General features: G+C 42.5%; 1 protein-coding gene across 1 annotated transcript; it reads right to left on the reverse strand.

Moving 5' to 3' along the window:
- Positions 1-19: 19 nt before the first annotated feature.
- Positions 20-18,774, reverse strand: PDIA6 (protein disulfide isomerase family A member 6). The gene is made up of 13 exons (XM_039715593.1): positions 18,708-18,774; positions 15,662-15,803; positions 14,771-14,828; positions 14,021-14,147; positions 13,420-13,526; positions 12,003-12,127; positions 11,481-11,595; positions 10,437-10,577; positions 9,174-9,258; positions 9,024-9,096; positions 7,856-8,014; positions 2,357-2,453; positions 20-1,621 (listed from the first exon to the last, which is right to left on the reverse strand). Exons 1-13 carry the CDS (start codon positions 18,739-18,741, stop codon positions 1,553-1,555), a joined length of 1,332 nt encoding a protein of 443 aa, XP_039571527.1. The 5' UTR covers positions 18,742-18,774; the 3' UTR covers positions 20-1,552.
- Between the last annotated feature and the right edge of the window lie 5,254 nt (positions 18,775-24,028).

A 24,028-nucleotide genomic window follows, 5' to 3' on the forward strand; every position in this document is an offset into this window, starting at 1 on the left:
CATATTTCAGAGGCAGAGGTACTATGGTAGTATTTATTTTTTTGGTAAATTACAAAGATGGAATAGCTACTGGACGTGAAATAAAACAATTTAAAAAGTATGGTGGCTAGTGGATCTACTAGGTGTATACAGTCCTCTTTTTCTAACAAAGCAAACTTAAAAAAATCCAAACAGAAAAAGTAGAAAGCATCAGAGCAAAGCCCAAAGTTCCTTTAATTTAACAAAAAAACCAAAAGCCTAAGAGGAAAGATCCTCAAAAGTGTTGTGGAACTTATCATAATATGACTTACAGTCCCAAGTACTCATGAGTTTAGTTTTTGCAAAGGTATTTCAGTTAGAACAGTTCCATTACAGCTCATCTGCTGGGATGATTTAAGAGCACATCTCCTGCATGGAATCAGCAGTTACTGCTGGCTGCCCATGGTTCTGACACTGCCTTTCACGGGGATGAGCTATGGGCAATCTCTTACAGACACCAGATGACAAATATCCACATTATGTCATTTCCTTGAAAGAAGGGGAATCTTTCAGCTCTTTCATTCCTTATTTATAAACAAGCTGATCACGTTAGGGTCACTTCACGACACCAATATACAAGACATGGAGAGCAATAAAATAACAGTATTTTTATTAAAAAAGCAGCAGTAAACATCCCTATTCACAGTCCTGATTCCCCTTCCAAAGGAAATAGCAATTTCAGATCAAAACAATGCCAGACGGGAAGTGAAGAAATATTACTCTATTTGCTGGAGACAGCACCAGGGTGGTTTTCTGTTAGCACCTGGAAATCCTTACACCCTGAAATACAGATTAGCTTCATCACTAATCCAGGGGAAAGACTGACAGCTCCCAGCATCTCTCATTGCAGCAGCAACCCCACTTCCATTGTTTTAATGATCTTATGAAGCCTGGCACAAAGAAAGAGAAAGCCCCTGAGAAGGAATAGGAAAAGGAAGACTGAAGAGCATTTAAACTAAGATTGTCCATCTTATCAAGCTTTAGCCAAACTGTCAAGATCTCACAGCAAGGAGGAGGTTTAGGACTCCCTTCTGCACAAGCCTCTATTCTACAGTTCACTTTCAAGAGTCATCCAAAATGGGACTGCTTGTACTATGTGCACCTTTCTTATTCTATACAAGACTAACAGTGTGTGTCAAAAAATATTTTATTCTTTAATTGAAACAGAAGCTGAGCAGGTTCCACCTCCATGAAAAAAATTACAGTTAAAATTGGTTACACTAACAGCCTCCAGTAACACTCAAACAGCACATTATCAACAAAATAAAACCCAAGATGTTCCAAAGAAATATCCATGTTGTCCTCAAAATATTTGTTACACAGAATACAATCAAGTTTACTGGTTATGACAATTCATAGAATTTCTGCAATGTTTTCTTGAGATGCGTACAGTCCACTGCTGCAGTGCATCCAATAGCACAGTGTGTCATGTGCTACTTCTCCATAAAAAGGCCACTGAAATATCTGTCTGATTGTGATCCAGGCTGCAAACTGCTGCGCAGGCTCTCCCAAGAAAAGAAGTTTCCTGAAGATCTCACAGCTCATCTTTACCCAAGTCATCCAGATCCACATCACTGAGATCAATGTCATCTTCAACTGGAAGCTGTTCGAAAAGGGAAGGTTTGAGTACATGTTTAGAAGTGCTTAATGCCAGGAGATCCCCGAGTTGGAAAGATTCTTACTTCATCCTGAGAGTAAAGCTCTCTCCTGTCATCTCCTTCATTCAGAAAACTCCAAGTGCAGTAAGCACAGGACAAGTGATCAGAGTTTAGACTAGGAGGTTGTTTTTTACTAATCTAAATACTCCAGATGAAGGCTATACAAATAAACTATGTAACAAAACTACTACCATATTCTGTGTTTTTATCTATCTGAAGTAGATCAAAGGACTGCAGTAACTTTGGTTGGTTTTTACAGCAATGTTGAACCTTAAGAAGGCAGACTTGGTCACCATGTTATTTATTACACAGGCTTTACCTAACAAGCTTTCTGGCATTAAGACCTTGATGGCAAAGTCAGCATATTCAGAACTCCACAACACTGGGATCCTGAATGCATGCACTACCACCTCACTCAGTCAGCACTGGTCATACATTTCTGCCTCAAGTGATCCAGCTTTCAGATCACATCCTAACAGGCAGGAACATCTGGTCTGCAGTGTCAGATGATCAATGTACCATTTGGTCTGCTGGCAGGATTAAGATAATGGGAAACCATCAACACAACTTGACACAATATTGTGAGAACAGGAACTTTCACACTGACAGGTGTTAGTTACTCTATCCTGTCACTTCTGAACACAATTGCCAAGCACTTTCAGAAATGGAGTACCTCTTACCTCACCATCTTTGCCATCCCAAGGTTCAACTGAATGAATTTTGGGGAAAGCTCCACCACCCACTGGTGCTGTAGAACCACGACCAACGGAGAGTTCCCTGAGAAAAAACAAATAGAAGTTAAATTTAAGAAATTCCTCCTACTTGCATCCACCTGGAACAGAGCCTGCTTCAGATAAAAGGAATACAAGTTCAAGATTTCATCTCTTTAAGTAGATCTAAACTGTCTGGATGCAAAAACTTCAAGAAGCAGAAAATGACAGAGCCCTTAAAGCAGCATTGAAAATTTACAACTGGATTCAAAGACATCTGTGACATACACTATTTCATATTTCAGCAGTGTAAAAACCACAGATAAATGCAGCCTCTTTAACAGTTTTTCACTTAAGGCAACTCCAAGGGGAGACTGTAATTCTAGTTCTGGAAGTCACCTGCAAGTGTTAATGGAAATCACCAGTGATCTTCTTTAGTGGAGACATCCTCCATGGATTCCAAAGGGTTTGAGGTAACCAGGTTTGTTTGAGACACTCCACCCTGAGCTTGCTAGTTAGGTTTGCTCAAAAAGCCCAGCATTAAAATCCTGAGGAGCTAATCCCTTTGCATCTTTCAGAGGCAAATAAGACTGAATTAGCATTCCTCCCCAAATAGATAGACAATTTTTCTGCTCTTCACAGTGCCAGTTTCCTTGCAGTCAACTGCTGAGATGCTTATTAGATTGCAGCAGCTGCCTACAGCAGCTGAGTGAATGGCCAGCCACACCAGCTGTGATTATACTGCTTTCTCTAGGCAGCATAGCTCAGCTGAAGTGTCAGGAAGAGATTATTCTAACAAGCAGTGAGGCATGATAAGACAATACCAAACCAATTACCTAATGCAATATAAGCTGTTAAACTGCCTGTTGTGTCCTTGAAGAACCATCCAGCTTCATCCAGGAGAAGCTTCACTAAGATGGACTTTACAGACTAAGAAAATTTGCCATGTCTGACAAAGGCAGACACTTTCACGTGCATTACTACAAACCATCTGGTGTTTCTCTTCTTGCATCTATATCCCGACTTTAACTTGATGCCCTAAGCATGTTCCTTTTTTTGGCATTAAGAGAAAGTCTGATCACTTTCACAGGTAAGAATATAGCACTGATTCCATTAATCCAGTAGGAACTGCATTCAATTAATGTGCTTCTTGTGAAAAGGTGGGGAGAGGCTGTTGCATCTGCTTTTGCAATTCTTGCTGTTCTCTGCCATTCTCCAAGGACAGAGATGGAGATAACACTTCTAACGTAAGGTCTCAAGGGCTCCTGCATAATTTACGGCAGCTGGAACTTTACGTGTGTCCTGAGGTGACTTTATAATGCTTCTATCCCCATTCGTCTGTTTAGACCACAAATAAGTTTTGCACCTTTAAAACTGGTTCCAAGAGTAAAGGGAGAGAGAGAACTGCAGAGTTTGTTATCAGAAACAGCACTTACTCCCCCACATCCTTCTCCTGAACAGTGTTGTCTGCAGAACAGACAGACTGTGGGAGAGAGCTTTCCTTTGCTTTTTAGTTAGTTTTTAGCTAGCTAAGGCAGAGAAGTTCCTGGACTATGGTTTTTCTTTTTCTTGAACTGTTTAAACCTGCTCTGGACTGAAAACCCAGAAGAGCACCAGCAGCTCACATCAGTGGCCCACCAGAACCAGACCTAGGCCACGGCATTTCCAGACTGGAGGGACCCATAACAGACTGAGTGAGCCAAGCTGCAACCCATAAAGGGGATTTTCTGAGTTTGTAATCTCTTCAGAGCAGCAAGAGGTTTTATTGTTTAATGTTGTTCATTTTGTGGTGCTGGTAAATGCTTTGCCTGTTAAGGAAACAGTTTTTTCCCACTTTTCTCCAAGGAAATAATTTCCCAAACCAGCTGGGGGAGGGGCTGCTTGAATTTACTTTCTTGAAGAACCCTTTTAGAAGGTTTTCTCCCAAATTTGCCCTAAACCAAGACAAATACATTATTTTGGTACCCAACATGGGGCTTGAGAAAGTGGAAAAAACCTGTACTGATTGCATTTTGGTTGTATTTACCCTGTAAAGGGATAAAGCAGTCAGTAGCCATGTTCCTTGAATACATAATGTGTCTTGGGGTGGAGGCCTTCATGTGTTTCGGGTTCTTAGGCTTTTTTAAGGTTTTAATACCTGTCTGGTCACTGGGCTTATTTTCTCATCTGGAAACAGCTCCAGTATTGTCCCTAACACACAGCTTTTATAGTAGAGGGGCATGGATTAGAATAGCTATTGTGCTGGGCTCAGTGATAATGATTTATAGGGGGTTTATTAAGGTATTGGAGTCTGTTCAAGATAAGTATGGTTTACAGTTTCTTCGTCCTACCTTGCATCCTAGTTCCAGTAGCACATTTTAGAGCTTATTGGTAATTGCACCCAGCTTGTTAGAGGAGGAGCAGGGGATGAGGCTCTTGAGCCTTTCCTTTCCTTCTTCTCCTTTGAATCTATTAAGTCCCTTTTTGAGAATGCTCAGTTTTCCCTGAATGTTAAAGATACCACCGTCCTAGTATTTAATCTAGTCAGCTTCCTCTATATGGTCTGCAGCTTGTCTAGAATGAGGGCTGAGACATGCAGAGGAGCTGATGTGACCCCTGACCCAGAAGTACACCCAGGCATGGAAAATCCTGAGTGGTGTAGAGAATGAGAGGATATGGGCCAAACCCTGAAGGAATTTTCTGAGCAGTCTGGCACAGCAGTGCTTAATGATGGAGTCACTTTATTCAAGGCACAACAGTCTACAGTCAATCTTTATTTTCTTTCAGATTTGTGTACAGGCTAAATTGGGACTGTTGAAGAGTGAGTAGGTTCTGCTGACCACCATATGGCTCTCTAGCCCATGGATTATCATATGGATGGGAATCACAGCATCTTGAATTATTCTGTACTGTTGGCAGTACACTGTCAAGTGGCAGTTGGTACTCATTGCTCTTCCCCCTTCATAAGTCCTACTGCAGATGGGTTCTTTGACAGCCTAAGCAAGGCATTTAATTGCTCAATGCCTTCTGTCTCTGTAGCTGCTATCTTAAATGCCCACTGAGTCTCTTTGGGTCTTTGAAATACCCTTTTCAGAGGAAGTCTATGCTTAAAATATATGGAGCTTCTGGGCTAGTCTCATTAGGATATTTCTTTCACTTATTTTTAGTCAGGTGAACCTCAGCTTTCACTAGAGTAAAATCTTGTGATCCCTCTGTCATGCTAGCAATAGAAACAGATCCTGCCCCCACATGTCTTGATGGAATTAATGTGTACTGCACACTAGTGTTGACTAAGGCTTTATATTTTTGTGGTTCTGATTTGCCAGGCTAATGAATGTACACAATCTAAAAAATATGGTTTTCCTTAGTCTCTACCTGGCTAGAGGCAGGACCCCTCTAAGTCTGGTTATCTTTCTTTCCCTGAGCATATGTTTTGGAGGTTCTTTTAAGAGGACTGAACATGTCATCATCATTATCATACCTGGCAGTTTAGCAGCAGCTACTGGAGCTGCTTTTTTTTTTTTTTTGTGGAACTTTTTCTCTGAGTCTTGCTGTCTTTTAATTTAAGCACCTGTTGTGCCAGAGCAGCAGTAGATGTTCTATCATATCTCTTCAAGTTTTCTCTATAATTGTACAAGAAGAACCACAGGTCAGCTAGTGAGGTGTACCTTCCCTCCTTATCTGGGGGATGTCTGCTTTTGGTACCAGAACTTTTGATCTGTACTGCTGAGATTTGGAGAAAGCCCTCTTTAATTTCTTCTTTGAGTTTCTTGTGATTCGCTTTCATCTTATTTTTTAATTTCTGCAGACGTGTTTCTACAGCTGTGATTCTTGCATGTGTTGGGCCAAGCACAGCATCTGCATGAGCTCAGAGCTTCTTTGCCATATTAAGCACGGTCTCCTCTCTGTCATCTCCCTTCATTATTGCTAAAGCAGAAGTGTATTTTTGTGGCCCAAGTCGTACAAGTTTTCACCATATCACGGATGTATAAGGTACTAAGTCTGGATTTAGTGTTTAGGTCATTTGAGAAGACAATTTCTGCTACTGTTATTTTTTTAATTGTTGAATCCCTTGTTTTACCGTCTTCCACTGGGTTTGCTGCATACAGAGATCATCTGTACACACAAAGATTTATGTCACACTTCCTAGGACCTGTGCCCAGAGACTGTGAGGCTTAGTCCCCCTCATAATACTTTGATCATGTGATAGGGATCTTAAATGCCTCCTTTTAGTACTGTCTAGAACTGTAGCCTCACCTGCAACATCCCAAAGATGGACTAACCAACTAATGATAGATCCATCAGGTTGTCAGGTGTAATATTTTCTTAGGCCATGGAAGTCCTTCAGGGAAAAGGACTTAATAGTGACTTCTGATGTCATTAGTTAACTGGTTAGTTAACAGGTGTTAACTAACTAGATGGTCTTTGTTAGATGTTGCTCTCAATTTTTGAAAGATCCCCCACCCAGTGCTTTCAAGGTGGTTTTTAACAGCCTATTGGTCTAGTCTGGCATTTCCAGCACCAGAGGGACTAATAAGAGACTGTGTGAGCTGAACTTAGTAATCTCTTCAGAGCAGCAAGAGGTTTTATTGTTTAATATTGTCCATTTTATTTTGAGCTAGTAAATGCTTTGTCTCTTAAATAAACAGTTTTTTCCCACCTTTCTCCAAGGAAATACTGTTCCAAACAAGCTAGGGGAGGGGCTGCTTAAATTTACTTTCTAAAAGAACCCCTTCAGTATTTTTCTCCCAAATTTGCCCTAAACCAGGACAATGTGGAAGCAGAGTTCCCACTTCACTCTGACCACACTAAAGTAACAGTTGAAGTTTAGCTGCTCTGTTTCAGTGCTGCTGCCACCTTCTGTCATCCTCTCCATTTCCCTTCTCTGTTCCATTCTTCTCAGCACCGGCTCTTGCCCAGCTACACAAGAGGCAGTTTCACAGGACTTGTGCTGAGCAATGAGTTACTGACTTTTCAGATGGATTGTTTCAACTCTCCCAATCAATTTACCAAGTGCCAGGAGGATGGAAAGGTGGGTGGGGGAAGACAGGACCAAACTGAATCAGAAAGATGAACAGCAACACATACAACCTCAAAAACTTCAACAGCACCCATTATGATTCCCAAACTGGGGACTTCCTAGTTACCAATGACTAGTCAGAATGCACTATCTGAATTAAATGGAATTCATTAGTAAGTTATTTCTTAAGTTACCAGAGAAACATAATTTTTTAACATCAAAGTCTACTTCTGCTTTGAAATATTGTACTAAAACTACCTAAGTTTAAATGGCCAACTTAATTCTGCACACCACAAAAAGGTAATGACTGCTTTATTGCAATTGCCATTGAAACCATTCTCTGACTCCACAGAATTCTCATCTTAATTCTCTTAACCATGCAAGTCTTGTGTGATGTAGGAGTCTCCTTATAGTCTAAAGGGTCATAGCCCTAGATACAGAAAGATTTAAGACACTTAAAGATTTCATACCTGAGAAACTCATTAATCCCTTGCTCACTGAATGATCCTTTCAGAAGGGCAAATTTCATCTTCCGAGCATTAACAGCTGCCATTGCTGGATACCCAAAGCCTCCAATCCCCAGAGAGCTCTCAAGATCTGACTGAGCACCTGCTTCTGTCCACAGCCACCTTGAGGAAAAGATGAAATAGAAAATTAATAATGAGATTAGGCACCACAATAATTTTCAAATCACATATCCTGCAACCCTGCAGAGTTCAAGCAGGGCTCTGTATTGCCCTTGACACTTTCAAAGTCATCAGGAGAAAGGAAAGTCCTGATCCTGAACCTTGCAACAGAAGAAAGTCCCCTCTCAGCAGCACGTCTAGGCCAGTCCCACTCACACAGCCACCACAAGATGGACAAGAACAGCCACTAAATACAGTGCAGGGGAAGAACCATGTTAGCAACGTGAACACAGCTACACTTTAGCTGGTACTAAGGGGAAGGTTTAAAAGTACTTAAGTCACAGATCTAAACTTTACAAAGTCCTCCCCAAATATCACTATGGAGGATTTCTAGCTATGGACACTCAGTCTCAGTTCCTCTCATCTTAGCAAGACCCCCAAGGAAGGTCTGGAATGAGCCAATCTCAGCATTTTCCCCCAGGCTTTCACGCCATTTTGCTCCTCTTCACAGCAGTCAGTGTGACAGAACAGCTCTCACTTTCCTGAGAAGTCCCAGAGATCCTAACCTGCACCTAAGAGAAGGAGGAGTAAAGGCATAGCCTGCTGGCCTGCTTCTTTGAGAACATGAAAAAAATTTATAAATTGCAGCTTACTTGTCTCTTTGAGAATTCAACAGTCACACTGGCACACTCACCAACCACCAAAATATGGTAAAAGAAACTTCCCTAAAATACTTGAGTATTCAGGACAATGATAAAAGCTGCTTAATTTCATTAATGATAGATATCATTTGTAAATGCAGAATTTGAGAGGTGGATGAAATTTTTTAAAAAAGTTATTTTAAAGTAACAGTACTGCCTTCTCCAGTAATTAGTGAAATACCAAGATATGCTACCCTGAACAAGGAACAACTCTTTCTGTAGCCTAAACAAGTATCATACAAATTTAATCCCATTTATACCCAGAAATGCTCACATCTTTTCCAAGATGACCAGTGGACAATAACACTTACCCCCACATTTTCTTTTTGTATTTTTCAGCCATTTTTAACATGACATCCAGGTAAGAATTTCTCCCTGAAGCTCCTGTTAAACAGAATTGGACAAGTTAAAAAACACAGCTACATGCTTTAAGTGACAAAGAAGTCTGCTTGTATGTGTACCTGTGTCAAGAATATGAGGCAGGACAGAAATGATGCAGAGCTGATGAGCATCACAGGTACTCTTCAGAACATCCTCACTAATTATCTAGAAGAAAGCAGCACAAAGTCAATGACAGTAAGATCTGGTTCTTTAGTTGTGACTGTACTTTCCTCCAACAGCCTAATAACTCCAGGCAGTAAGCATTGAAACAACTTGACACAAAAGCTAACAAGTACCTTCTACTTCACTGGTCCCCCAGTACAAGAGTCATTTACAAAGAGTTCCCAAAGTCTTCTGTTGAGACTTGCAGGAACAGGAAACTGCAGTACCAAAAAAGGCTTACAGAAGGCACAGTCAGATGTCACTTCTTGCTCAAAATCACTGCTCTTGTCCAAGGCTGGAAAGAGCACCCCCAGGCCCATGCAAATGCCTGTGAGCACGAGGAGAACCAGCAGAGGCAGCCTTTGCTGTGGATGAGGATGTTCAAGCAACAGTAACAGCAACACTGGTTTTGTGGGATCTGTCTCAACAAGGAATTGATCCAGCAACCTACAACAGTGGTCTCCAACCTTTGATTGTACATCTCCAGTAAATAAATTTCTAAGCATGCAGCCTCTGATATATAAAGATCAGTTATATGCATATACACATACATCAACATGTATTGATGTGTTAATATTAGAATGCATACAAAATAAAAAATTAAGAAGGATAAGAAAGATTAAATAAGCACCATAAAAAATATCTTTATTAATAGTACAGATATTTTTTAGTTTTTTCCTTCTGTATCCCAATTGACTGTCTGGCATGCATCTCACTTTGGAGACAAGTGATCACCATTTCAAATCTACCAACAGCAAGCTGAAAAAAGAAGTCACCTGACAGAGGGTGGAGTTTTTTGGACAACAAGAAAACTACTCATCATGAATCTCCTAATGGACAGCTTGCAATGGCAAGACCCTGCCCTCTTATTGTAAGAAAAGATGGGGAACAGAACTCAACTTTTTCACTCTTTCCTCAAGAGCAGATTCAGACACCCTGGCACCATCCTGTCAATGCCTTCACTGTATCGATTCTGATCATTTTCCAGACAACAACAAATTGACAGTAGAAATGAACATTCAGCTTTTTGTTACACAAAGCTTTTCATCCTTTACTTTCTGGGGCAAAACAGTGCAGAAGCATCACGCTTAGAGAGTTTTATATAGAGTTCATATAGACCAGTAAAAACTGCTGCCAAGAGTATGAGAGAAAAGAAATTTGAGAGAATGATATATAGGTACCTCCAGGAGCTCAGGTGGTGGTGCATTATCAGAAAACAGATCCAGAGCACGAGAAATTATATCAGATCTAGTTCTCCCACCATCATAATCAACAGGGTCTTCTCCTTTCTGGAAGATTTTAATGGTGGGAAATCCACGAATCTGCAAGACAAGTTTAAACCATCAGCTCAAATGAACCTGAATATTTGTGGTAGAAATTATCTGCTTGTCTGATGTCCTCTAGACTAAGAGCAAAGGGGGAGATTCAACATCTTTGAGTCTTACATGTTCTGACCTGACTTGAATTTTGTAACTTCCTACCTTTGCAACAAATCAAGACGAGGTGAATGTATCCTAAATTGCTGTTTGGGGTTTTGGCCTGATGAACCAGCAGTGGTTTCACCTCAATTTAGATGCACCAAGAACTGTAGGTTTAAGCACCATGAGGACTGTCTTTACCCTTGATATTTATTAAACAATGATTTCCTGGTTTGTCTGGGGTGGACAACACTGGGCCTACATGGCAGTAAGTGGACCTTAAGCTCCTTCTGATACACTTCCAGTAAATCTTGCTCAGTGTTCTCTCTACATTGTCAGCCATGTGCACTTAGAGGGAAACTATGCAGCACACTGTAAGCTCCATGGACTGTACTAAAAATTCAGGAGTATCCATTCTCTTTTGGTGAGCAACACACCTGATCTGGGCAGCTGATAACTGTCAGAGTGATCCCTGATAACAGCACCAAGGGTTCCAGAGATGCCCAACCAGCCCACAGTCTCAAGAAAGAGACGTCTCACTCCAGATGATAAAGGTATACGAGATGTTGTGGAAATAAATAGCCTTTCTCCTCAGCAACATCCAGAATAATTATTTTCCTCCTTCTCCACTTATTTATGTTACTACTGACATTTATTATTTGTGGGAAACAAACTGAATGTGTCACTTATTTTTGGCACAAAACATTTAAGTAGTACCGGACTAAGGAACAGTTCAATAAGGACTGAAGAGACATCTGATTTGGTAGAGATGGAGAGGCAACTGTAACCACTGCAGAGCACACTCACCCCATATCGGCCTGCCAGCATCTGATTGACTGTTGCATCTACTGCAGCCAGCTTTACTTTTCCTTTTGTTTGTTCCTTCACTTCAGTGGCAGCAGCTGCCCATTCTGGCTCCAGGCTGAAAAACAGAGAGTACAAGTGTCCTAAGCTCTCTCAGAGCTAGATAAAGTAGCTTCAACATTATGTAGCATGTTTTACTCAAGAAAAAATTCTCTTGCTGAGAATGACAGCTAAGAGGGTTATCCAAACAAGACTGATGTCCTTCATCTGAAGGAATTAAAAGTTTAATATAACTTCCAGATCTTATTTCTACTGATAACTGGGAATTTTACAGCTAAGGAGGAATGCAGCCAGAGCAGCATGAAGCTCTGGCTAATCAGAACCCCATAAATTTTTGTTAGATCATCTTGCAAAAAAACTCACTTCTGGTATACCACAGATGCAAGGTCTCTTTTATGGGATTAAGGGTATTACACAAAACAGGCACTAACAGGAACTGAATTGTTAAAGTAAAACCTCATTTACTTTTTGCAGTGCCCACACCATGGGGCATAAAACTCCACCATCCACACATCGTCGCTATTTATGACATTCTTATCAAAGCTGTCATCAGTCAGCTCAATCACATCCTTCTTATCTCCACCTCCGCTCTGTAAGAAACAAACAGACCCTCACATAAGAAGTAACCAAAACTGGTCTCCCACACAGGCCAACTCCTGTGCGTATCACATTGAACCAAATGATCTTTATTTGAGCAAGATACAAAACAGGCAGTGTTAGGTCATACAACTTTCCTTTTTTAGAACTAACAGTACACACAGCCTACTCCCCACAGCATTTTCAAGACACAGCAAATGAACCTTCTCTTGAAAAAAGAGAAATCAGGTCGGTCTAACTAGCAAGAAGATGGGGGAACACTTTTTCAGTTCTTCATGCACTGATCTGTCCATGAATAAAATGCTCTCCAACGCCCAACTCCATCTGGAACCAAGTCCTGGTTTCCAGGCAAAACAAACAAGTGGGAGTGTGATACACACTACAGGGTACAGTCCACCCAGGTCTTCTCTGCGGCCCTGAGGATGTCAGAATGTACTTGTACCACGACTCAGAAATAGTAGTAGGAGCCTTTTCTTTGAACTGAAAAGGAAACTTTTCAATTTACCTTCAGGAAGAAATCCAGCAAGCCAACTTCAGAAAAACACTACCAAATTAAAAGACCTTAATCTGTCTAATTTAGATTAGGATTAAGCAAACAGTACCTGAACCACCTGGAGAGTGGGGCTAACAGGAACCCCGAAGTTCAAAGGGAGATAAACCTGGAGAGTAACAGTCCCATATACCAATAAGCACTGAGAACTGACTAGCTGGAAAGCAACTTTTCAAAGAGGAACATCAGTGTCCTGGTGGACAAGCTGAAAAAGCTGAGCCAGCACTACAATCCTGCACCAAAGATGGTCAACAGCCTCCTGAACTGCACTAGGCAGAGAGTTGCCAGAAGGTCTGAGGAGGCAAACTTCTGCTCAGCACAATGTGAAACACCTGGAGTGCTGGGTCTAGTTCTAGGCTCCCCCACAGAACAGGCATGTACACACTGGAGCAAGTCCAGCCAATGGTGAGAGCTGATTAAGAGCTTTGAGCACCTGACATGTGATGAGTGTGCAGGAGAGTAGAGAAAACAAAGGCAGGCTCTTTGCTGCAACAAGAGACAAAAGTGACAAGGTTGAAATATAAGAAATACCATTTGGAGTCTCAGTTCTTGGAGATACAACTTTAGGGGACACAGCCCTGAGTAATCTGCTCCAGGTGGCCCTGCACTGGGTAGGGCACCTGGACTAGATAAAACTCCAGACATCTCTTCCAATTCTGTGACTGAGTTGGGAGCTTTGATCTCCTGTACAAGACAGTCTCCAGCTGAAAAGCAAACACACATTCCCTCAAATACCTGTTTTCCAGAACTGTATCCTCCACTTCTGCCACTAAGCCGTTCTTTCACCAGGATCCGAAGAGCACTTAGAGCAGCGTCAACAATAGCATCACTTGTCCTGCCACCTGCAGTGCAGCAAAATAAATGACCAACCATCAAAAGGCCAGTTTAAGGTATGTTCCTAACTTTATTACAAACTTAATTCTCCCTCACCCTAACCATCTTTCAGGAAAAGCAGGACTGGGCTATGAGTGACACGGTACTAGTGGTGGGACGTCTGGCTTAAACACAAGCAGCAAGACAGACTTCACTACACCTTTGCATTACCTGGCTTTTCTTATGAGGAGTGACTCTATGGCAAGCTCCAAATAAACATGGATAAAGGAATAATTCCTTGAAACTCCCTATCCATCTCCAACAACTATGAACTGCAGGTGGGACTGTTAGACAATGCTAAGGCATACACAATTTGGTCAAACCACTCCCACCCATTTGTCTCTCCATTACTGCAAGCACTAGACAGGAAGGAAAAAACACTCAGTACAGCATTAACAGCTACCATGATTACTGCATTCGGGGAGTTTTAGGCATGCAACATCTAAAAATTCATCACGTTTACCCTGATAATCCTCTGCTTTGTTTTTGTTGGCTCCAAATATCTTGATAGTTGGAAACCCTCTGACTCCATACTGTCCACCCAAGGACTGATGTTTATCTGCATCTACTGCACCCACTTTCACTACACCCTGCAGAAACAAAACAAAAATGACACCCAAGACTTCTACAGCAATTTAACACCTTTTCCCTGCTGGGAGCACAAGGGAATGGGGGGAAGAGAGGGGCAGTTACTAGGACTGCAACAGAAGAGAGGCATTTTACCCCACAAGCATTAAACTACAGAATACTGTAAACGTCCACTTCTTTCTTCAGCATGACAAAATAAATTTTAAATTGTTTGGGCTATTATTTAGTTGGGTTTTTTTGTTTGGTTTTCTAAGAAGGCGAATATACATATTTCACATAGGCAAGAGTTCAGCTAATCACAACATCACTAATTTTTGTGACCAGTCAGCACCTATGGCTTACAAAACTGTTTTCAGTCCTAGAGAATAGTAATGGGAATTCACAGGGACAGAACTGACTTTCTTCCTCTACAATTCAATGGCTTCTTTTAAACAGGATGCAACAAACCAAACAAAACAAAAATTCGGGGTTTTCAGGTGCCTGAATAACACTTTTCTGGACATAAGTATAACTGAAGTGAAAATGGTCATAAGGACCAAACCCCTCCACATTTCCAATCCAGATGCCAAACAGCCAAACTCTCTTCAATACATTTCCACAAGAACATTTGAAAGGCTAAACTTACTTTTAAAGCTGTTGCTGCTTTCTTCCACTCAGGAGTTAGCCTTTGACAATGACCACACCTTTTAGAAAAAACAAAGAAAGAACAAGAACAGCAAATGTCATTCAGATGTGACAACTATTTCACAGTCACTTACAGCAAGTCACTTAAGACTGAGGATTTACTCATGAAGAGGAAAAGAGCCTGTGCCACAAGATCATACCATCACTCAGGCTTCTGAGGAAAAACTTCCACATTTTACAGACTGCAGTAACACTGCAAGGGGTACAGCAAGGCTTCCCCTAAACCTGTCGGTCCAGAGTCAAGCTGTGGCAACAAAAGGCCATTTTCTCCAGAATGCGGAGCTTTGGATGGCAATATCACAGAGGATTTGTACAAAGATGGAATATATATATCACCAGAATTTAAATGGAATAGAGACTCCAAACTCTGGACATGAGCAGAAAGAAGACAAAGAGGGATGCTAAATTAAGATGCACAAAGCCGGTATTTTTAAATGGAAATTGGAAGTTTTAAATGTGAATTCAGGCCTGTGCTTTCACATCAGAATTAGGCTCAGAAAAACAGAAGTGAGGGACTTTCTTACTTACCTACTGCACTTTTAATATTTTAAGTCATTTTTAATATTAATTTAACCAGAATAAATCAAGTACAAAAATGGCATAGGTTTTGCTACCAGGCTCTATTTGCAAACTTGAAATGCCAATTCCTGCCTTTTTCCCTCATGAATACAATTTAAACCAGGAATCCCAAGTAGAGCTATTTTGCTAGTCATGAGGCCATCACACTGACAACTGTGCTGCCAACAATTGAATGAAACCTTGAGCTATCAGCAGCAGATTCCTGTGCTCCTTCTGTCATAAGAGCAAGCAAGTACACAGCTGCAGCTCTTACCATGGGGCATAGAACTCCACGAGCCACAGGCTGTCGCTCTGAATGACCTCCTTGTTGAAGTTAGTTGGTGTGAGCTCTATCACATCATCACTGGCCGAATACAAACCGTTAACTGCCAGGAACAAAGTGCAGCTCACCGTGCCTACAACGAAAAGCAAAGACATCAGCAGTCCTGTTGAACATTTACGACTCTCCTGTTGCCATGGCTAAATCATGTCCCCACTCTTTGCAAATCAGCAGCAGAAGGAAGGGATTCCAGTTAGACCAGATAAAAAAGCAAGACAGATGCTCACCCTCCCTGCTTAAAACATGATTCCACAGGATCACGTAAAATAGGGTCTGTGCCTAAAGCCAGCTGGAGTTACACCACTCCCGCTAGGACTCTCCAGAGAGACTTTTGTCAAAGCTCCTACCCTAACTCCTGCTAGCACCAGAACTTCTGCAGGGATCCTCACCATCAGCTATGTTTTCTTTCAGACTCCTAAGCCAATTGTTCAAACCTCTTGCACAGCAGGCACTCAAACACATCTTTTATAGGATCACATCATGCAGGACTTTCCAACTAGGCTTAGTACAGTTACAATGATTTTAGGACCAGCACTTGATGCACTGGTAGTGCATCATTCTTGCTCATGAGGATCTGAGTCTAGCATTGATTTATGTCTTTCAGAATAGACTGGAGAACAACTGCTAAATCTCTCTGGTTAACAACTCAAGCACCCTGAGCATGCTAAAAAAATAACATTAAAAGATAGAAGGAAATTGCTTTCTCTTATGGCTTTGTACTTCTGATAATTTCTGAAACTTATTATTGCTTGAGACTTTGTACACAAAACCTCATAATCCTTCCTTCTACCTAGTCAGGGAGATTGAGAGATGACAAGCGTTTCTGTAAAGAATCCACACAGAAAAAAACTTTCCTTAATTCACTAAAGACTGGAGAGAGTAAGAGCTCAGACACCCAAGTTAGAACCAGACACAAAAAAGCTTTGCTGCAAGTGGTTAACAACTTCAATGGGAAGCTGCAGATTCTCTCTCAAGACTCAACATGAGAGAAAAACAGGTCAGTGATGCAGAAACTCTACAGCACATGGTATGCAGACTATATCTGTCACAGCAGCATCACCTATTCTTTATCAGTCCCACACACCAAAAGCCAGTTTCATTACCCCTGTTCTGCAGGAGAGTGAAGCTGGCAGAAGTAACATCTTCCAGGTGACTCAAGCAGAGATCAGGACTGAATTGTCATACTATAAGCCAGTCCCCTCTCCACTGCACCACTACCCCATTCTAATTGTTTCTTCTAGCACAAGGACCCAACCCTTTTCTTCTGGTGTGATCAAAATCGGATTCCACCACCAGATTATGTGTTAGATTTGCTCTGTCTCTTCAGTACACCCATTCATAAGCAGCACTTAATCAGCATTGAAAAACTGACTTCCAAGGCAATCTGTAGCTGTCACAGCATGTTACAATGACCTACAGCAGCAGCTGCTGCTGGGGTAGAGTAAGAAAAAAAGGATGGAAAAAGCTTCTTGAATGTTACAGTCACTCTCAAGAGAAAAAAAACTTCTCTAGACAGAATGATACCATTACATTGAAATCAGCATATTCTTGCTTCACTTTTTAGGTGATCTCTGGCAGAATACATTCAGAAGACCAAATTCACTGAGTGACTTCTGCCCCTTGAAAGAGAGAAGTTCTAGCTTATGTAAATACACCTGCTAAACGCAACTCACAAAAGAAAGTACATGGTGCAATTCACCTAGTCCCCTGCCACTGCATCATTTTTTAAACTATGAGTCACGAACTTTCTATAGTGAAACATTCAAGGTTTAGTTCAACTTCAGCAAAGAAAAAGATCATTTTCCTATAAGCATCAAGCCAGAAAAATGCAAATCTGTCCGTGTTATTAAGGAAAAAAGAACTAGATAATCTGACTTCAAAAGTTGCTTTCTAATGTAAGCAATTACACAGACAAAAGCACCAATAAACCAGCTAAGGCAGCTCCATGCTGGTATCACCAGTCCTAACTGAACTGCAAAGTTGCAAGTCAGAAGATCTATTATAAATAAAAGCTTCTGTCACGGGATGATGATAAAGATTCTGTGAGCTTCCTCCTACAATCACCCTCCCCTGCAGCAGTGCTCGGTGCGCCGAGACCCACATCCCCGAAAACGTGCCACAGCCTGGGGCAGAGCTCCCGGCACCTTCGGCGCTCCCATCCAAGGGCCCGAGAGGGAATCCTTCACCGATTCCTCCAGCACACAAGAGGGCAGGAGATGGGGAACACCCTCGGACTCCCCCGTTTGACCTCGGCCACTGCTCTTGCTGCCCTCAAAGCACCAGATCGCAAGGCAGGGCAGCCAGGCACACACAACACCGCCGCTTATTCAAGTCACTCAAATCAAAGAAAGTCTTTGACTGGGGTGAGAGATAAACATCGTTTTCTTGTTTTTGTTTTTTGGGTTTTTTTTCTGCTGGGATTTTTAGACGCTAAGCGTGCCCCGCTAACAGCCGAGCAATCCCCCGCCCCCGCGGCACAGAGCGGCCACAGCCGGACCGAACCAATGGGGCTGGGAAAGCGCTCTGAGGTCAAGTCCAGCCCATGACCGATCACCCCTCTGCCGAACAGACCATGGCACTGAGTGTCGCGTCCAGTCCTTCCTTAAACACGGGGACGGTGACTCCACCACGGCCCCGGGCAGCCCGTTCTAATAGCTAATCACCCTACGAGTGAGGAAATTCGTCCTAATGCTCAATCTAAACCTCCCTCGGAGCAGTTTAAGGCTATATACTCTAGTCCTAGTGCAAGCTGCCTGGGAGAACAGGCCGATCCCCACCTGGTTACAACCTCCTTTCAGGAGGCTCTCCGCTCCGCCCGCCGCCCCGCGGAGCGGCCGCACGGCCTCGGGCTCCGCCGCGATGGGGCCCACGAAACCGCGGAAAGGGAAGCCGGGGAAAGGGAAGCCGGGGAAAGGGAAGCCCTGTCCCGCCGTGTCCCGCTGCCCCCTCAGACCGTCCCCCGGGCCCTCACGGCTCCTACCCCACCACAGCCGGCCCGCGCCGCGCACCCCCATGGCTGCCCCGCTCCCTCGGCCGCCGCCGCCGCCGCCGCCACGGACTGCGCGCTGCGGCGGCGGCTGCTGCTGGGCGGGGTGCGCATCTCGGAGCTGCCGGGGGCACGACCGTGGTCAGCTCTGGAGCTCTGGGCAGAGCTCCCTCAGTCTGCTTCCAGCAGTTTCCGCTATTCGGAGCGCCCCCAGCCGCTCCCGCCTCAGCTCTGGTAGGTGCCCAGGCCTGAGCCAGAGCCCGCGCAGGCCTTCAGGGAGCAGGAAGGCAGGCCAGGGATTTATCCTGTTAGGTGGCCGAGCTGCTTTGCTACAGCCTCTGTGAAAAACAAGGCAGGGATCTAGATCGGGAAAAGAAAAAAAGTTTTGTAGTTGCAAGCTCGCCTGCAGAAATTAGCCCGGCTGAGTGAGCTGCAGTCTGGGGAAATACTGTCTGGGGAGGGAACTGGTGCGTGCTGGTAAAAAGGCTGTTAAGCCCCAGGTAACCTGCCTGCAGCCGACAGATGCTTGGAAAGTTTGAGTCCAGCAGCACGGCATGTAGGTGGCTCTTCAGTATGAAATATCAGCATCCCAGTTCAAAAACACTGGAAACAACTGATTCGAAAGCTGCTATTCTGCCCCCCTCTTTCCCCAAAGACTGCACATCGCAGGTGGGCCTTAGGGTTTGGGGCTATATATTGGGCACGGGTCCAGACAAAGGCTTTTGCAGAGCTAGGATTACAGGATTAAGTGAGCTGTGAATTTTGTAGTGTAGTAATAGTAGCTGAATTTAACCTACCATTGAAATGGTTTTTTCAGCAGTTGGATTTAAAGTTGTCTAAATTTTATCCCCATCCACATCCCCTCTGCTTCATGCTCACAAATAGCACTTTTCAATAGGGTTCAGTCCTGTTTTTTGAGAGAATGAAATTGTTAGCACAGTAAGAACAGACAGCCGTTTTCACCCTCAATTTCTTCCAGAAATGGGGACACAGAAACACATGGAATAAACGTTTTAATCAGAATGGCTGCAAAATACTGATGCTGGCATTTCCTTCCATAAAAGGGGCAGGCTGCTGAGCAGGCAGGTTCAGGTTTGTGGCACTTTGTAGATCTTAAAACAAAACATGTCTGTTATTTTACTCATTCCTAAAGCATACAGGAGCTGGTTTACAGAGCATCAATGAGTATTTCTCGAAAGTGTCTTGGATGTTCCACTGGTATGGTGGAAAAACTAAACATGACATGTTATGGCACTATTGAGCAATTAGCATGATGTTGGCTCCAGGTAAAATTCTCAAACCCAGAAATAATAAAAGATATGGTGAAAAAACTAAACATGAGATGTTATGGCGCTATTGAGCAATTAGCATGACGTTAGCTCCAGGTAAAATTCTCAAACCCAGAAATCATAAAAGAATTGTTTAGTGGCGTGTAAATTAACAGAGAAAATTGAGAATTAGGGGCGAGGGAAGAGAATGGCTAATAGAAGGATCTGCATAAGGATAAGAGTAATTTGTTTTCCACAAGTGTCTGTTACAGTAAGTTGAATGGATGTATTTCACATTTCTGTACCACCTAGAAGCACATGTTAAAGTACTTATTGCTGAATAAGAACCTCTAAGATTTTTACTGCCTCGTCAAATTCCTGGTGAGTTTCTGCAGGAAACGGTTCTACAGGAGCAGTTTGACAGTTCTAGAGGAACAGTGTTCTGGAAATACACATAAGATAGTGCCGATAAAACCTGCACCATGACAAATATTAGTCGAGTGATAAATAGCGAGGGAAACAGGGAAACGATGGAGGCTATGTGATAAATGAGTTACCTTCAGACAGAACGCATTAAGGGTGATAATGAGCTCCCGTGGGGCTTTACTATCTCAGTGAGGACAGTGCTTGAATGGAGAACAGAGATTTAGGTGCTGTTTCTCCGTTGCAGCATGAACCTTGAAGTATTAGTGCTCAAAAGTCTCATGTGACTCATGGTACATACAAAGAGGAATAGAGAAAAGATGCTTTGTCTGCAGAGGTCAACGAGACAAGTTATTGAGTCTGCATTTAAAGATACCTAGATATTTGCAGGGACAGGATTAGAAGGGACTTGGCAGATTTCCAAGGTCAGCAGGCTGATGAGAATACATCCTTCCTTGTGTGAGCCTGGGACACCTCATGGATGTGTGCAGGGGAGCCCCCTGATACCAAACCTGAAATTGGTTACCAGACAAAGGAAATGCTGTGTTTGAAGAACATAGGACACTGAGATAATCAATATTATAAATGTAAAAAATAATCCAGGTGTATTCTAGGGGTCTTGCCTGGTTTCTGCCTTGGCAGGTGAGTATAAGGAGTGTAACACAGAGGCATTCTGACTTTACAAGTTCTCGTTGCTTTCTGACTTCCAAATTGAGATGGGGCTGGGTATTTCCTAGTGCAGTTCACAGTAAAACATGCTTTGCCTGAAGGAACAGGTAAATTCACACAGTTTTCTCTTGTGTTATTAACATACATTTAATTTTAGTTACTTGGAGTTAGCAAAAGACTAGAATCAGCCATCTGTCCTCTTCTGTTACTTAAATGGAGCATTCACCTATTCAGAACCAGGCCTTTTTCTCCCAGTTCTTTACTATCATGGTCATTTAGGTTCCCAGGGGGACCTGTCATTTCACTTCTTTGTATCAAAATTTATTTGGGATTAGCCTCTTTCACAGCTGTTCTGTCATACTTCTGGACTCTCAAAATGGCATTGAAAACCCAGTGGTTTTAGAGGCACCCAGTCTGACCCAATCATGCAGCCACAGCTCAGACTGCTGCAGCATGAGGTTTATTCTTTATGCATGACAACAGAAGGTACCACGACTCCCAGATGCCTCTCTCTTAGGTTATATCCTGATAGCAAGCGAGATAGGTAACAGTGACACACCCTGATGCAGAAAGTCACCTGTCATTCATCTGGGCCACGTGAGACAGCAAGACTGCAAGATGAATCAGAAGGATTTCTAGTGGCATTTTCTAGAATATTGTTTGATGCAGGAAACCTGTCAGAGGTCCCTCACTTGAGCTGTGAAGCCTCTGTTCTCCTGGGATCTGATGCACCCATTCCTTCAAAATAGCAGCACATAGTATTTTTTTAGTACTTTAACATTAATAGCTGCCAGACCAATTTTACTATTACAATTTAATCTATCTAATTTTAATCTATCTAAATTCCCTGAAACATCTGCACAAGGGAAGGGGCAGGTTCAGAAGTGTGAGAGACAGCTGCTCACTTTGAAATTTTAAAGACATTTATTAAACCTTAACAAAAATACAACAAAGGACTACATAAGGAAAAAGCTGCAGTGCTGGGAACTGTCCCTTGTGCATACCACAGGGCTGTTTGTCTTCATGATGGATGCTCAGTCTTTTATACCCCTGGGGTTGCATCAGCCAGCCCTGGCCCCTTCCAAAGTCTGTCAGTCAGCTCTTCTTTGCCATTTATCAGTGGAAACTGCTTTCTTGTGACTTGATTGGAGGTCAGGTGTTGCCATGGCGCACCCCCTAAGGACCAAGCTTTTCCGTTCCCGAGTGCCCCATGCAAGGGACACATGTGCACACCTTCTTTATACCTGTCCTAGACAACCCCGGCTGTCTGATGGCAACAATACAGGGGGGAAAGGGAACTATGGGGAGAACAGAGGACATTTAAACTACAATTACATAACTATGCATCACTAAATCTTAATATTCACGCAATAGTTATCTTTTAATTGCAAGAGCCAATCATCTCATTATCCATCTGTAACAAGAAGCAAGACTCAGGCAGGACCCTGATAATTCTGACTTCTAGTAGCTTAAGTTAGCATGGATTGAACCCTTAGATTTCAGTGGCAGAAGGAAAATAGTAAATAAAGATTAGGTTATTGAAGATGCCTCTGTGCTGAGGATGCTGCTGAACTTGTGAGAAACAAAAGAATGCATGATATAGGAGGAGATGTCTCAGAAACCAGAATATCAGAGAGAGTGCAAGCATGAGCATCCAGTTTAGAAGCATGAAAACCTTTCAAATTCAGTTAGTTACATGAGAGAGGACTTCCCAAAAATTGTCCCAAAGAGTACATAATGACAATTCTTCCTGTGCCTATATTTCCAAAGTGGGAATAGGAACAGAATGGAAAAATAAATTCTTGTTTTGCTGAAAAAAAAGGAGTTGTTTCTGGGTTCATTTCCCTGACTTCTTCATCTTGATCGTGCAACTTGCAACTACAGCAAGTCTCAAATCTTCTAGCTTGAAGTATCTAACAAGGTTTGACAGCACAGAAACAATGTTTTCAGCAGCTAAATAAAATCCTTTGCCTTTTCTGGCAGATCTACCAGAATATTCTGCATAAAAAGAAAAAAATTATACAACCATTTCAACTAAACCAATAAGATTTTCAGGAAGTAACATGATGCTTGGTGCAGAGGACTGTGTTGCAGTCTCCAGTTGAGCCTCACTTCTGTGCTAAACATAGAATTACAGTCTCTTCATGAATCTCAGGGCTGACTAGGTCATGTGTAGTTGAATGGCAGGCTGCACTATCTGTCACTTTGGAAGTCACCCTGGGATTGTCAAGAAAAGACAAGCATAATGGATACCTAATGCTATGGAAGTCCAATAAGTGTCTTGACATTTTTCAGAGTAATGACTGCCTTGTTTTATTTGACCATTTGTGCCAAGGAGAAAAATCTGTTGTAATAAAGTAAGGATAGCTGTCTTTCATTAAGAAAAATAGGTTTGAGTTGAATGTATGACATATAGGCTGACCTGTTGTATAGAAAAGCCTTGGAAGTCACTCTGCCCATGAGCACAGATTGTTCTTGGTGAGGAGAGCCTCCTCAGCCTGAGTTCCCACTATGTCTTGAAGAAAGGACAGGGAAAATGTTTCAACCAAGGAAAATTCCAACAAAGGAAATGGTTGCGTGATGGGAAAAGAGTTTTTACTTTGAGAGTGACTGAGCATTGGCACACAAAGATTTTGCAACCTTCATCCCTAGAGAGATTAAAACTCTGACCCTGAGCACCCAGACTTTCTGGCTCTGAAGATCACCTCCAGTGGTCCTGACTCTGATGGCCCATCTCTGCCACCTACCTGTACAGTGAACACAGAATTGCTAGCACAGTTAGTACTTTCTTTTGCATGACAAACTATTTCTGTGCAAGGCTTTCTGCTGAGGTAAGGTTTTGCCACACAGGTTTAATAGCTCTGTGTAGTTCTACACATTAAGTCACTGTAACTCTGCTAGACAAGCACTGCATGTGTTTGCAGCATCTGTATGGCCACTTAACATCTCTGCTCA

This window comes from Passer montanus, unplaced genomic scaffold (genome assembly GCF_014805655.1).
Source record: "Passer montanus isolate IOZ18808 unplaced genomic scaffold, ASM1480565v1 scaffold34, whole genome shotgun sequence".
Lineage (NCBI taxonomy): Eukaryota > Metazoa > Chordata > Aves > Passeriformes > Passeridae > Passer > Passer montanus.

Bases quoted from the DNA above. Each gene is read 5' to 3' on its own strand.
- PDIA6 (XM_039715593.1), bottom strand. From the start codon at position 18,741: ATGGGGGTGCGCGGCGCGGGCCGGCTGTGGTGGG. The intron at 11,596-12,002 runs GTAAATGAGGTT...TCTGTTTTTCAG, and splicing joins TGGTGTGGGCACTGCAAAAA to CCTGGAGCCAGAATGGGCAG. The intron at 9,097-9,173 runs GTACACATACAA...TCTGTTTAACAG, and splicing joins GCCTCATATTCTTGACACAG to GAGCTTCAGGGAGAAATTCT.